This window comes from Odontesthes bonariensis, chromosome 11, assembly GCF_027942865.1.
Source record: "Odontesthes bonariensis isolate fOdoBon6 chromosome 11, fOdoBon6.hap1, whole genome shotgun sequence".
NCBI lineage: Eukaryota > Metazoa > Chordata > Actinopteri > Atheriniformes > Atherinopsidae > Odontesthes > Odontesthes bonariensis.
The window spans coordinates 17,621,677-17,636,616 of record NC_134516.1 but is presented as its reverse complement, the minus strand read 5'-3'; the positions used below and the strand labels follow the sequence as shown (position 1 = coordinate 17,636,616).

General features: G+C 40.4%; 1 protein-coding gene across 1 annotated transcript; it reads right to left on the bottom strand.

Annotated features, from left to right (window-relative positions):
- Positions 1-777: 777 nt before the first annotated feature.
- gpr137c (G protein-coupled receptor 137c) lies at positions 778-14,311 on the bottom strand. Its single transcript, XM_075477796.1, has 8 exons — positions 13,639-14,311; positions 8,056-8,105; positions 7,736-7,843; positions 7,491-7,629; positions 6,422-6,571; positions 5,062-5,187; positions 4,864-4,985; positions 778-3,918 (listed from the first exon to the last, which is right to left on the bottom strand). Exons 1-8 carry the CDS (start codon positions 14,011-14,013, stop codon positions 3,633-3,635), a joined length of 1,356 nt encoding a protein of 451 aa, XP_075333911.1. The 5' UTR covers positions 14,014-14,311; the 3' UTR covers positions 778-3,632.
- Positions 14,312-14,940: the final 629 nt, after the last annotated feature.

Below are 14,940 nucleotides of genomic sequence, written 5' to 3'. Positions count from 1 at the left end.
AATCTGAAGGCTCTGCCTCCCATTCTGGGAGTTACAAGCAGGCCAGAGCAAAGAGATCTTGTGGTTTGATGGGGAACGATGAGATTTTTAAGGTGGTACAAAGCAGAAATGGAATATTAAAGTCTACTCTAAATCTAACAGGGCAAAAATGTGAGAAATATGCACTCTATTCTGGCTACTCAACTTAAAGCTTTTCCCAAGTCTTTACCACAAAATTCAGTAGTTTCCAAGCGACGACATCTAACCAAGTCCTGCCCACTGGGAGTTAAATTTGGATTATCTCACAGGTAAAACTGCCATTTAAATTCAGACCAAAACAAGAAATGGAAAACTTTAAGTGGTGCCAGCTATGGGTTTAGCCCTCAGTATCAGTGTGGCACTATGACAGCCCAAGAAAAAAACTCCAGTGAACTTCCAGGGATTTTAAATATGCGTCTCACCTGTTTCAGTTTAAATCTATTCACAGCAGCAAATGTATTTCCTGGTGCAATAAGCTGCTGTACACAGATCAGCAACAAACTCGACTGCCCACCCCCCAGGAGAGATGGCCAGCTGCTGTCCTGACTCCAGTCGTAACCTTGTTAACCGGTAAATGCAGCCACATGACGTGCTGCGTGTTTTGGTGGGAAAGGTCAGAAGCAGTTAGACACACTGTAGCAAACACAATGAGAACATTGTGCGGCGGTTTGATCTCCTCGCCACACTCTGGCATCGGTCTGGGTCGGGTAGACAGGTTCGTGAGTCGTCTAATCGTAAGAAACACTGAATAGGCTCCGGTTTACTTTTTGTTTTTGACAACAGTGCAGTAGGCCTTTATTTCAACATGGTAGTGCTTTCCTCGCATACATCATTAGTGATCTGTTGCACAGGTTACATTCATCATGGCCACAGATAAAACCATCAATAACATGAAACAGTCCATGAAAGAATTAGTTGCATTTTTAAAGAGCAAATAACATTTTACACAAAGAATACGACCCCGGGAAGCAGAAACATGCATTCTACACTGCAGATAAACAGCTGGACCCAACAATGAGAACTTCACTTCATCCGCTGCATGTCAAAGTATCCGGTAAACCTCAATGACAAAAGCGAGGGAATCTTAAAGCACGAGCATCAGTTTAAATGATTTCACAGATTATTTTGTAGAATAAAACAGCCAATTTAGTTCCGACTCTCAGTTTGTAAAGAAGTCAAAGTTTTCATGGTCATTTACAGGTTGATTTTTGTGTCAGCTGAAGTACAACAATGTGCAGCGTTTCTGTTGTTTAGCACAGATGCACTGATTTGGTCTAAGAGGTGGGTCATAAACAACAAAAATGCTCCTTCAGAGTATTGCTGACAGGCTGTACTCTGTCATGAGATCCAGAAATAGGTTATGAGAACAGAGGAAAAGCTAAAAAAAAAAAGAGAGAAAAGAAATATAAAATCTATTAGTAAAAATCTATGTAATATAAAAGCACACTAAACTTTGAAAACAAATCTAAGATCTCACACATATTAAAAACTGATTGGTGTGTAGAGACACAAATGATTAAAGACGTACATCATCGGACAAATTCTTGTGCAAAAATATTTTCTTTCAGGAATGCAGGTATTAGATATGACAAAATGTGATGGCACATTGATGCTTCCTTTCTCACAGGATAAATAGTAAAATACAGACTATTACAGAAGAAAAATACAAGATAGGAGACGAAAAACCTACATTCAGGCTCCGTGGCCTTTTTCCTCTGAAGGTTATCTTCGTCTAAGTGCAAATTTCTGCCTCACAGCTCACAAAACATCAGATTATGTGAAGAATATTTGGTCACAAATGAGCTTCAGAGACTCTTCCAGTCAGGAAATAAACAGTGTACGGGCTGAGTCGTCTCCAAATTGCAGGTCACACACTGATATGGAATCTCTTATGTTTTCCAAATGATCCAGATAAGAGTTGTTTGTTTCAAACACAACGTTCTTCACATGATTTGGGCGCCGGGTCATAAGTTTCACTCTATATTGACAAAGGAAGCTTGAATTTTCCCTTACCAATACTGACTCCCATATTGCAGCTACATATAAGTTCATGGAAAGAATTCCTGGGCTGTGAGAAGTTAACATTGATGATTAAACACTTAAAATCAGTATTTTGATTACAGCCAGACAGTTAAAAGAACTGTAAGCTTATATTACATATCAAAATGTACACGTAGCAATCAGGGTAAAGGATTAAGCCAGCAGCCAAATGTCTTATACTTGCTGATAGCATTTTTTTTTTTTAAATGAACAATTAAAAAGGAATAAGTAACACAATACTACTAACTTTGTGGTTAATTTAACTGTTGTGTTTTCTGAGAATGTTTTTTGGGGACTTGGCTAAAACTGTTAGCATTAGGTATAACAAAACACTCCCTTTTTCCATCAGCAAATCACCACCAACTAAGTCACTTCATAGTGAAAATAAAACATTCTGCTAGTCAGCTAGTACCCTAAGCGACCTAAAGTCTTCCGCTTGCTAACAGCAATTTGCCACCCCAGCTGAACAAAAGAGAAATTGCCTCCCAACATAAAGCTACCAAGAAACTATGAGATAAATTATAGTTTTTTGTTTTCATTTTGCAAAAAAAAGTGTCTTGAGAATGTATTTTTTTGAGGCTAGGCTAACTGTTAGCACTGGGTATAGCCTAACACTCCCTTTTCAGCAGCCATTGGCAAATTATTACCAACTAATACATAAACTTAACAGTGAAAAGAAAATATTCTGCTAGCTAGCCGCTACCTTAAGCAACCTAAAGTCTCCAGCTAGCCGACATATTTTCGTGTGGCAGCAAAATTAACTACCCCAACTGAACCAAAGTGATAAATTCCAGCAACATAAAGCTACCAAGTCTGTGATAGATTTAACTATTTGTGTTTTCATTTAGCAACGTTTCTGAGAATGTTTTTTTAGGCTAGGCTAACTGTTAGCATTGGGTGTAACCTTGCACACCTGCTTCTGTAGCCACTGGCGAATTAGCACCAGCTAATTCCTGTCACATGTAACTGGGAGTACGAGTGAAAATATCCTGCTAGCTGGCCAGCATCCCAAGCAGCCTAAATTACCCTTTTAATGCTCCTTAAATGATTGTATTATCATATATGCGCCCATCACAAACACAGTCACATAACTCAAAAAACTATTTGACAGGTGTTGTTTGAGTATATGTGTAGGACGTCTCAAAAATCCTGAACTACTGACTAACAGCTTCGGGATTCGCCATTTTGGCTTGATGTAAAGTCCCTGTGTGTGGAGAACTTTGAAATTTACTAGTGGAATGATGATTATCTGTCTCAATTTAGGATAATCCGACCACAGTATTCAACAGAAAAAGCTTTTAGGTCGTCAGGCATATCAGCCATTGATGCTGAAACTCTGTATTTGCGGTTCATACATCACGCTCAGAGTTGCTGATGTCCAAAAAAAAGCTAGAAGTCATGGCACTCTGACTCTCTGGCTTGTTAAATCCCCACATTTCTGCGTAATTGGTGACCCAAATTATTTGTAGGTCAATATTTTTAGAATATAATGCGGTTTAAATGCGGCAGGATAAAGAAAATTCTGACAAAAACACAGAATCACTCAAAATCAGCTTCTTTGCTGTGGACCCTGCTTAATTCTGTGGAGTGCAGAAATACATCTGTGAGCCGCAGTAATAATTCTGTGGCGTAGAATAGTAGTTACTGTGATGGTGATGCGGGTAGTTGTTGTTCTGTGGGGTGGAGTAGTAGTTGTGATGGTGGTGATGGTGACTCTGGATGTTTCCATAGGCGAAGAGGAGGGGGGCCGTGGAAGGTGGTGGCTGCTGGGCAGATGCCACCCCCGTCGCTAAAGTCCCATTACGTTGGATGGAGCCATACCAACTGGATGGTGCCAGCTGGGGTGTGGTGGAAAGGAGACTGAGAGCGAGAGAGAAGGTTTAAGAGGATAAAAGATGAGGAAAAGGGCAAAATATAACACTACAGACACTACAGGTGAATAGGGTATTATTTTAAAATAATAGATATCACCATGAAACTTCCTCAGTTGATTACTTATACAAGTAAGAAAAAAAAATGTATTACAAGTTTTAGAAATTTGTATGTTTAATTATGCAAATTCAGCATCATCTCATCAAATATGCGCTAATCAAGTAGTCTGAAACTTTGGTGAAGTACATTATTTTGTCGTTGCAAAGAGGAGTTAAAACCAGGTCCGAATAGTGAAGCCAATGCAGTGTCTTAACACTACATTGCCTATAATTATAAAAGGGGATTAGAATAAGTATTACAGAATTACAAGTTTTAGAAATTTGTATGTTTAATTATGCAAATGTGGCATTATCTCGTTAAATATGCGCAAATTTGCATATATTTCCGGAAGATGGATCTGAAAATATGATAAAGCCAGGTGCAAAATCCTTTTTTACAGTTTGTTTACACACAAAATGAAAAGAAAATTACAGAGGGATTTCAGGATATCTGTTTTCATTTCCTAGGAAATCAAAATATACTGTCCACAGCCTAAAAAAAAAAACATTGATTTTCGCCATATTTTTTTATTATAATGTCACATAAGTCAGGCCAGGAATGATTTATAAACAAATCCTTCTGTAAACATCTTCAGAATACTGCTAAGTGTATAACTGGAAAGTTTGGTGTTAGTAGGTGCTCCATAGGCTGAGATATTGATACAGTACTGGAAAAATACAAAAAAAACGATTTTGAGAAAACAGCATTTAAAGATTGAAATAAGGGGATTCAATACATTTGTATTAGAAACAATTGCTCAAAAACAGAATAAATGCTCAGGCCCTTAGTAATACTAATATTGAATAAAATAAAAGACTGTATGTGAGTGCACACCTGGCCCGATCAGTCCTATTGATGCTTCTAGACAGGTCATCATCACTATCATACCGCCGGGGGTTGTCAAAGAAATAAGCTCTGGAGCTGAAACTGTGGCTGTTGATCATGCCCCCCGGAGCCTGAAAAATACAGACCAGTTAAAACCACGTCACACGTTAAGGCTGTTTGGAAAGTTGGCAACAGATCTCAACATACCAGGTTTTGGTGGGGTTTCTGGACTCTGAAGAAAAGCACAACCAGGCTGGTGGGCAGCAGCTCCCAGAAGAAAAGAATGATCCCGAACACAATGTAGGCCTTACCACTGATCTCCTGTACGTCAGCCTTTAACACACATACACAAAACCCCGTTTTATTATCTACTCTCACGCGTTTTCTATCTTGTGAGTGCACATTCTCATTTAAGATCATTTGTTTCTCACACAGTGTAAAGAGATCATTTTTCTGATGATCACACTTTAATTAAATAGTCTAAAACTTTGGTGAAGTTAAAACCAGGTCCGAATAACGACGCTGAAGTTGGCATCCGATTCGCGAATCAAAGGGATGGGCATAAAGGGCCATTTTACTGCTTTTTTTGTATTCTGATCACCCTAAACTAAGTCCTGTATGGAAACTACAATAGTTGCACTGCTCAAATCTGGATGGAATTATTGTAAAGAGGCTATAGATTCATTAAAACCTTGTCTGGGATTTGTGAAACCTTGTTTTGGGCGATCAAAATGCAAAAAAATTCAGTGAAATGGCCCTTTATGCCCATCCCTTTGATTAGCGAATCGGATGGCAACTTCAGCGTTGTGTCCGAATAGTGAAACTGCATTGGCAGTGTTTTAACACTACATTGGCTATAATTATAAAATGGGATTAGAATAAGGCTCACAACTGAGATCCAGCTAAGTTTGTGAGGAAAAGTCTGAGTAACCATGGTAATTTGTTTTAGATATTAGCTCAATGAAGACTTCTTTTTCCAACTATAGAAGTCGCCCCCTGCTGAAATGAAGGAGTGCAGATTTAAAGCACTTAAGGTGCATCCATCTTTAATGTAAACTCTATGCTTAACTACATGATGGCTTCAAAATAAGCACATAGACATGAAGAAGAACATAGAGCTTAAAATGTACTACAGCTTTGGTTATATGCGTTCAAACCCACTGGTTGGGTTATTCCATACCCTGGCTGGTAATATAGCGGCGAGTTTAATTAGCTCATTAAATAATTCAGTGCATGCATAAAGCACACGGTCCTGTGAGGCACGTGGGAGAAAAGAATGACGTTCGCATGAATGACAGCTGGTCTACAGAGACCGATTAAATCATAATAAAGTCTAGAATGTCCAGCAAATACACACACATGCATGAACCTTTTGAAATGGGTAGAGTGTCTCAAGGCCTGAGCCTTGATTTAGGTCAATACACACACACACACACTCAGAGTTATTTATAGCCAGACAAAGCCCTTTACCCCACTAAGCATTGCTCTGGGTTGTCCACAAACTCTGGTTCTCTGGCTTTAGATATATATCTCCCATCTACAATACTTGGTCACTTGGTCACATTACCTGATCTGAGACGCTGTACCAGCCATAATTAAAGGGACTTGGTCTGTCCTGTGGGGACATCGCCACCACCACGAGGTTGTAACAGGCTCTGGATGTGTAGAGGAGAATCACCACGGCTCCTATAGCTGTCGCTTGGCACACTGATGTACCCTGCAGGAAGATTCATTGTGTCAAAACAAGCTTGAGCATCAGTCCACTACCGTCCTGTGATGTAATGTTAGATATAAGTCACAGATTTGATGCACAAGCATTACAAAAACAGCTCTTTATAGGCCAGAAATCTAGATTTCAGGGGCATAAATCTAAGCTTCTTCCTGTGTTTACATCATAGCAACATCGTGTTCACATACTTTAAAATAATTAGCTTTCCTTTGCAGCAGATATAGTTTAGCAGCACTGCTAAATATAGTTGAAATAAAAATGACACAAGCATCAGGTCCTTATGGGTTTTCTTGTAAGCTGCAGGACGCTTGTGCTAATGTGGCTTAGCCTAAGTTAGCATCAGAAGACTTTAGCTGCCATTTTTCCACAGAATTGACTAAATATCACCACCCGGTGGCCAGCTGTGGAATTACAAGCTAGCAGTCACAGTTGATTGGGTTAATTGGCAACAGGTCAGTAACATGATTCAGTATTTTAAAAAAAGCATACCAGAAAAACTAATACATGCTACGGTTATAGCTGGACTGAGCCATGTAATTAACTCAATTTTTGACCCCAGTATATCTGATGATAGGGGGCCTTCCAGCTGGTTTCAACTTATTTTTTTATTTCTTCTGCAGAGAGTTGCACCATCTTCCTCGCTGTTGTTCTTTGTTTCCGGTTTATTTTTCTTCGGTGCATCTACTTCTGCTTGGTTTACACCGTTTGAATATAAACTCACACTTATGGCATCGCCTATGAAGAGCCGACCCCCCCTTTGGCCCTCAAAAACTGCATTTCAATTTAAGCAAAAAAAACACAGAGCCTCTGAGAGAGAGAGGAACAGATATCCGATCAGAAGTGACTCCAGATGCATTTTCGTGTTTCGAAACTTTTTGTATTGATAGAAGCGTCTGTGCTTTTCTACCTTGGACTCCAGGTAAACATTGGCAGAGGACATCTTGGCGATCTTGAAAATGCAAACAGCCAGAGATATGGCGCACAAAACAAACAGGCTGTCGTTGATCAGGACGCGGGCCAAGACTGCATGTCGGATTTCACCATCACTGGACACAAAAAGATTGGCACCACAGTCAAGCGTTCGCTCTCATTTCAAAGCTGCATGTTAGAAAATGAACAGGCATGACTGGCATCCATCTTATTTGTGCTTACGTTGGCGGTTCAGAGTGCACCAGAGCTCCTTGCACCAACAACGCACAAGTTAAATTCACCACCAGAAAAAATATACCGAGACACAGGAAGAACAAACGCAGAGGAACCCTGCAAAGAGAAAGAGTTTGGTAAAAAAAACAGACACAAAACGGGACTTTATTCACTCATTACAACTAGTTAAGGTGCCATGTGCTGAAGCTATGAAGCTCTGATTGTGTTTATGTGGAAGGGAAGGGAAGGATAAGAAGGAAAAGGTGATGATTAGTGAGTAAAATCATGCAACACTTTTCTAATTTTAGTCCAAACAATCCAGGACTTACTTGTATTTAGTGAGCTCTGGTGAATACTTGGCTTTAGCCTTAAACATCACCTGCAGAAAGATAAGAGAGATCAGAAATATGAAAACAACTCACGCTCGTAATCTTATTTTTCACTAATGTCGAGGCAGAGAAAGGCAGAGAGGCTCGGTGGGTTTGTTTTAGGAGAAGAGTGTGAACTTTAACGGAGCTCGGGGAGATTCCTGCATGTCAGTGAAGTAAGCAAACACACAGCTGTGTGTAGCATGACTTTAAATCACACAAGAAGAATAAGAAGGCCAAAGCCAAAAACAAAGCCAGATTACATGAAAGTGTTTATGTACGAAGCCACACACCATTTTTCAGCCTGGCTTCAAATGACCTAATCAAATAAAAAACGTACCGTTTCTAACGTTCTGCCTCAGATATCAAGATCAAAGCGTGACTTCTACTCTGTACATGTCAGCTGTTTAGAGCCATACTGAACATTTACAAAGGATTATACATCAGCTGTGCTTAAATAGCATAAAAAGTGTCAGAAACATATACCAGATGCAACATCTTAGAAATGATTTGAGTTGCTTTGCTTCGGTCAGGAAGGAACAAAAGGGGGACAAACGGGTCTTTTATTGCTAAAAGTGAACATAAAGTGACCCGATCTGACTTCATTTTGCAGAAGTGGCGCAATGTGAAATCATTCCTAAAAAGTGCTTTCAGTTGGAAGAGATGGGGTCTTTAAGCAGGCCCCCTTGTGGGAAGCTTTAGCTTTAGGAAAGCGTCTGATTCTTCAAATCATTTACTCCAAAGTACTTCATACAAACCAGCTTCAAAAACCTGAAATATACCTTTAATAAGGGAAACCAGGAGAATGTGACACAGTGAAACCTGAAATGCTTCAGGTGGTATTTTAAGTGTTGTGAGAAAGAAGATGGATTTTCATCCACTCTTATGTCGGCCTCAGGAGTGTTTTGTTTGCCATCTCGGACTGGATTCAATAAAACTTGTTTCCATTCCTCCAATGAAGGTCGAGAATGATTCAAAACAGGACAAAAACAGCTTTTTTTGTGCATTACACCGTATGAGACATTCAGCAAAATGCAAGTCAGAACCGGTTACTTCCAGGTCTGAAATGTAAACATGGATACACATCCATTTTTAATGATCTTTACTGTTATTTTCATCATAAATTAAAATAAGTTGACCAGACTAAACATGAAATATCATAGTACTGTGTGCTTTGAAGGTGATCACTGCTGGCTGGGAAAAGAATCAGTCTTCTTCACATTTTCCAGACCTTCCCCAACCTTTTGTTCCCTGTTTTCTGTTTTATTTAATGACTCAATGTCCCTCTAAGACGATAAAACTGTACTCTGACACAACCAGAGCACTGAATGTGACATCTGCAGTATGTTGGGATATATTCCCACACATTAAACCAGACACAGCACCTGTCTTTATAAAGAGTAAAAGTTTTTACTGTATAAAAAATGCCCATGTTTGCAGCAAACATATAAAGCAATATAATAGGGCTCCAGAGCAGTATCTCAGTATCTGCCGGCTTTTGTAACATTCACATGAGCTTTAGCTTGTAAAACAATGAAAAACTGACTAAAACTGACCTTATACAACAAGTAAAAATCCTTAAATATGCATTTAATTGCATCGAAAACTTTGCACGGGCTGCTGGTCACAGGGTTGTCAGCACGTTATCACAACCATATAAAGTTTGCACAGCTTCAGTTTGTGTGTGCAAAATCCGGGACAGTGGCCTCAACCGATCAGGATTACCCAAGTTACCCCGTTAAAGACGAGGTTTTGAAAGTTGTTTACCAAAATGTACTTTATTTGGCTTTTAGGAAACGAGACGAGCACAAATATGTTCACTCTCTTTACTGTCTGACGCTGCAAATGCTCGAATTTAGAACGATATAACGGTGGCTACTATTCTGTTTGATAAACGCAACAACACACGTGAAAGTAGACCAGAACGAGGCGATTTGTAGCCTCTAAATGTCCACGTCTGCCCCAGAATGACAGGTTTTCTTTCAGTGCACAGAGAATAAACACTTTATCTCTGCAGAAGGACCCTTGTTTTCTGCAGGAAGGGGTGTGCAACAGGAGGAAGTAAATCACAGGGCAGGACTGACGCCTGACTCATCAGAAAACCACCATTTCCACACATGCATGTGCGAGTTGTGGCGTAATACCCGTCCGCTTTCATAGAGTTCAAGGGTAAATAGCGCTCTTCATCACTTATGTGCTAATACAAAACCTGCGTGTGACACCGGTTGAACAAATCATTAGTCACTCATTAATACGGCTTTGCTAAAACATATTTTAGACTCCCGAGTTCCCCGGTTTTAACTTTAATCACACGTATGTGCGAGTGAATCTGAAAGGATTTGATGAATGGATCTGCTTAACCGTGGCAGCTAATTATTCTGGATATTTTTAGAGCAGAAATGTTAAACATTATCCGGCTCTAGTTTGTCATGTGTGAGGATTTTCCATTCAGTTATGTAACTAAACCCAATATTTCCAAGGTATAGGATAAAAGAGATAATCTGATTGCGTCACGTTCACAGTGCCGTGCAGTCTCTCAATCCGGCTGATGGATACAGGTAAAGATGCTGGTTCTCACCCGGGGTGTCCTTTTAAAACAAAGCAATACTCAGGTCTCATCTGTGAGCATCTATGAGCTGATGAAACAACCTCTTTTCAAATGTCTGACTGCAGAAAACCACCCACTGTTCCACACTGAAACAAAGGCTCCAAAAACCCAAAAGATAACAAATGATGAATGAAATATAGATTTCATGATATCTAAATGATCCTTTTTGAATATCTTAAATCTAAAGATGTAAAGATATCGTTGCATAACATACAAGCTTCATTTTTTAAACTGTTGGGAAGTTTTACATGAATTTTACATTGTACATGAATATTTAAAGAACTCTAGAACTGAATGCAGCAACACACTTAGAAGAAGTCCATCGAGGCAAATAAAGACAGAAAAGTTTATAGAATATGCAAATAACCGCGTTTAGGCGAGGGTGCCAGGTTTGGGTATAAAAAGAGCATCCACCAAAGATGGTCTTTGATGGGTTCAGGCTCATCGTTTTGTAACAAACTCTCCAAAAGAATTAAAAGCTAAATCGATGTTTCAGTCAGACCAAAGCTGCACTTTTAAAATGGACATAAAACATGTCAGTCCGGCAGAAATGGTACAAAATAAAGCCTCTCAAAGCGAGATGAAAATACAGTATTATGGATGGGCCTCTGTGCTTTATGTTTGCTTCAAAGTTGAATCTTTTTAGACCTTTTTGTAAAAAAGTGTATTTTAATATAACTGAAATCCAGATGAAGCCGCTCTCATTCACATACTTTCTGTCTTTTGTCAGACGACCAAATGTGACTGAAAATCAGCTCATTATGACTGCGTGTCAACTCGTGGTCACTGAAATCGGTCCCAAACCATCGATCTGCTCTAATAAAATCCTCCTTTTATAACCTCAGCTGACAAAAATCAGTATTCAAGTAACTTAAAAACAACGCCTGAGCAGTGAATTCAGCTGTACTTACGTGTACCATCATCGCCCACAGAGTAAGTTGGAAGCAGCTGAATGTTTTAAACATTTTCTGAAAGTAATTAATGCCTTCTCGTGCGTACAACTGGGACAAAGGAGAGTAGCTACTAGTAGTAGTAACGATGTGTTCAGCTGCCACCAGACTGATGGAAAACAGAGGCTATAATTCATCGGTTAGAATTACATCATGTCGTTATTAAAAAGGATTGTGTAATTCTGACTGGCTAAAATGACAACAACGGTCAAAGTTAGCCGGTAAATATTAAACTCAAAGGCAGCTTCCAGTTTGAGCTGTGAAAGAAATAATGAATCTGATTTATAACTCAGACCTGAACTGGCCAGACATGAAACCACGAGCAGGAAACGTTTGCTCACACAGCCGGCCGGTCACATGCTTTTCTATTTTAAAGGAAATAATGAGCGGATAAGAAGATGTGGAGGAACACTCCTATGTATAAAAGCAAAAAAAAAGAAAGGACTCCTGTCGATGCCAAACATGGGATGTGAGTCAGTTTCTGTGCATCGTGGGTTCCTTCTACTGAAAGCAGCTTTGGTTTGCATGCAGTAAATGGCCAGAGATCAGCTGAGGGCTCATGATGTTTATTCAGCAGTCATACCACGCAGGGAGGTGCGTTGCTAAATCACCATTCAGCCAGAAATTAGACGAGTTTCCTTCCCTTTTGTGCTTCGCTGTGCTTTTCTTTGAAGCAGTAATTGAGCTGTGGTGCCACACACACACACACACACACACACACACACACACACACACACACACACACAGGTACTTCTTCTTGACATTTTGAGCCAACTGGGACTGAACAGCTGAGCCCACTTACTGATTTGTGAGAGCACAGCCCATCTCACACCCGGACACAAACCGTCTCCAGAGTTTCTTCCACTCGGCCCCACTGCACGGCAGTACGTGCACGGCAGTGGTGACCACCTTTGAAACACCAGCCTGGGCAGCTGCTTTGCTGTTACAGAAGCTATGCAAACACACATTTAAGTTCAAGGTTACCTTGCTGGGCCAACCTGACATGTAAACCCACACTTTGGACTCAATTAAAAAAAAGAAGCTTGTGACTACAGTGAAGGAGGAGTTGTATCCCGTTTGCTTTGTGCAAAAAGCAAAGAGCGCAAAACAACAAGCTGTGGTTTTTCCATCGGTTTATGTGGAGGACTACTTCGTAGCCGGGTTTAATGACTTTAAAGTCAAGGTTGGAATATTAAATTCAGTGATTTGACACAGCAGTCACACCCCGATCTAAATCATTACACCCACTGATATAAGAAGTCTGTATATGCTAATATGGTCTTCAGTTCAGATCTTACTGCATTGGATTCTTCGAGGAGTAAAATAAAAACGGTCTGAAAAAGACAGCCGGGTTCCTTGTTGTAGAGACAGATGACGACTAAAAGCTCAGCCTTTGAGAGATTTAGCTGAAGGTCAGAGAGACAAGCTGAGGGTCATGCTGAAATTCTGGGTAATCTGGTGGGAATGGTCGATACAGTTAGGTTTCATCTACGTAGCAATGATGTGAGAAGCCATGACAGCAAACGACAGGGTCCAAGGAGATTATGTAGTTTACCAAAAAGACAATGGGTCCCAGTACAAAGCCTTGGGGCACACCAGCAGATAAGTAAAATGGCTAAGAAGTCACCTTGTAAGAATGCCCAATAAGGTATGATTCAGACCAAGAGCCGGAGATTTTGTCAAATCTTGATCCAATAAAACATCTTGAGAGGTAGAATGATTTTGAGTTCTGACTTCCAGAGGCACACTGAACGCAGCAGGCCACAGAAGCCTCCTGGGAGATGTAGTTTTGATAACTGCACATTGAGAAATAATTGTCCTTAAGATAACATGGTTAGTTTCCTTGGCAAGATTTCTGCCCACAGGACATTAGCCATCCTCCAAAGGAGTGAGCAGTGCCACACAGGAGAAGGACAATGCCATTTAGAGGTATGGGAAGGAAACTTGCCTGTTTAAACCACATCTGTCACGAACATGAAGCCTTACCTGTGTGAAGTAGAGGTTGAGCAGGCAGAGGGTGAAGAACTGTAGGCAGACGGGGCAGCAGTAGAGCAGCCAGTAGGCCAGAGGCTGCAGCTGGTTGGCCTGCACCACATTTTTAAAGTAGAAAGAGAAGAGGGTCGTTCTCAGCGCTGCCCACAGCAAACACAGAAACAAAAACACACTCTGATAGCTGAAGCGCTTGTGGCCGTAGTGCAAAATGAGCCAGAGCTGCAGGTACACGAAAACAAAGAGGAAAGAGTAGAGGACGGTGTAGATGGTTGTCAAACTGAGCTCCAGTCTTGGGGAGATTGCATCTCCGGATGACTCCTTTAGTGAAGTAAACAAACGGGAATCAAGCTCCTCTCCTGCCGAAAACATCTCCACTGGCGATTCGCACTAACACGAGATGCTTTGAAGGCAAAGACGCTAAAAGTGGGTCAAACCTGGGCTAAATTCACCGTGGATGACAAAAAGACAATGATATTTGTGATAAAAGCAGTTTCTTCTGGAAATAAGTGGCATTCTTAAACTAGTCTGGGGTTTCAAATGGCAAAACCAAAGAGGAAAAACAATTATATAGTTTTAAAAGGCGCTGGGTTAAAAATAACAAGAAAGAAAACAAGACAGAGGTGTCCCTGTGATTGTCTGCAAAGCTGCGCTCTGCAAAAAAACAACTTGAGGGGGGAAAAACCTCCAGATCAGCTGTGATGCAGTTTAAGACCCACCCCCTTGTTCCCAATAAAAACGGAAACTAGCGCTTTAAGGATCGCCATTTTGGCTCGTTACCAGCATTACTTTCATAAGAAACAGCTGACTGCAGAGCCACAGAAGACAGCCAGTTTCTGAGAAATATTTCTGTAATCAAAACAACCACGCCCATTTATCCAGTTTACAATTCCATTGGCTAAAACGGCCACCCAACCTCCACGCATTGCTCACCTCATTGGCTTTCGATTATGTCAGCTGCGAACGTGCCCGCCCCCTGCGATCTTGTGATTGGTCGTTTGTTTAACTGAAAACTATTCCCTGATCTGATTGGTTCAAATGGGGCTCATTGGACGTTTCTCCCGAGTTGCTTCAAGTTAGGAAAATCCAACGATTTTAGAGTCTTGGAGCTATCAAAATAAAGGCATACATTATAGCTAATCACGAAAAGCAACACGTTGATTCAAATAACAGCACGTTTAAAGAAGAAGTTACCTTATTTATGATATTATATTACATTGTGAGTTATTTCTTAAGATGATTTTCACCCCAAAACCGAAATCGTTTAAGTTACGCGTTTTATTCTGAAACTATAACAGG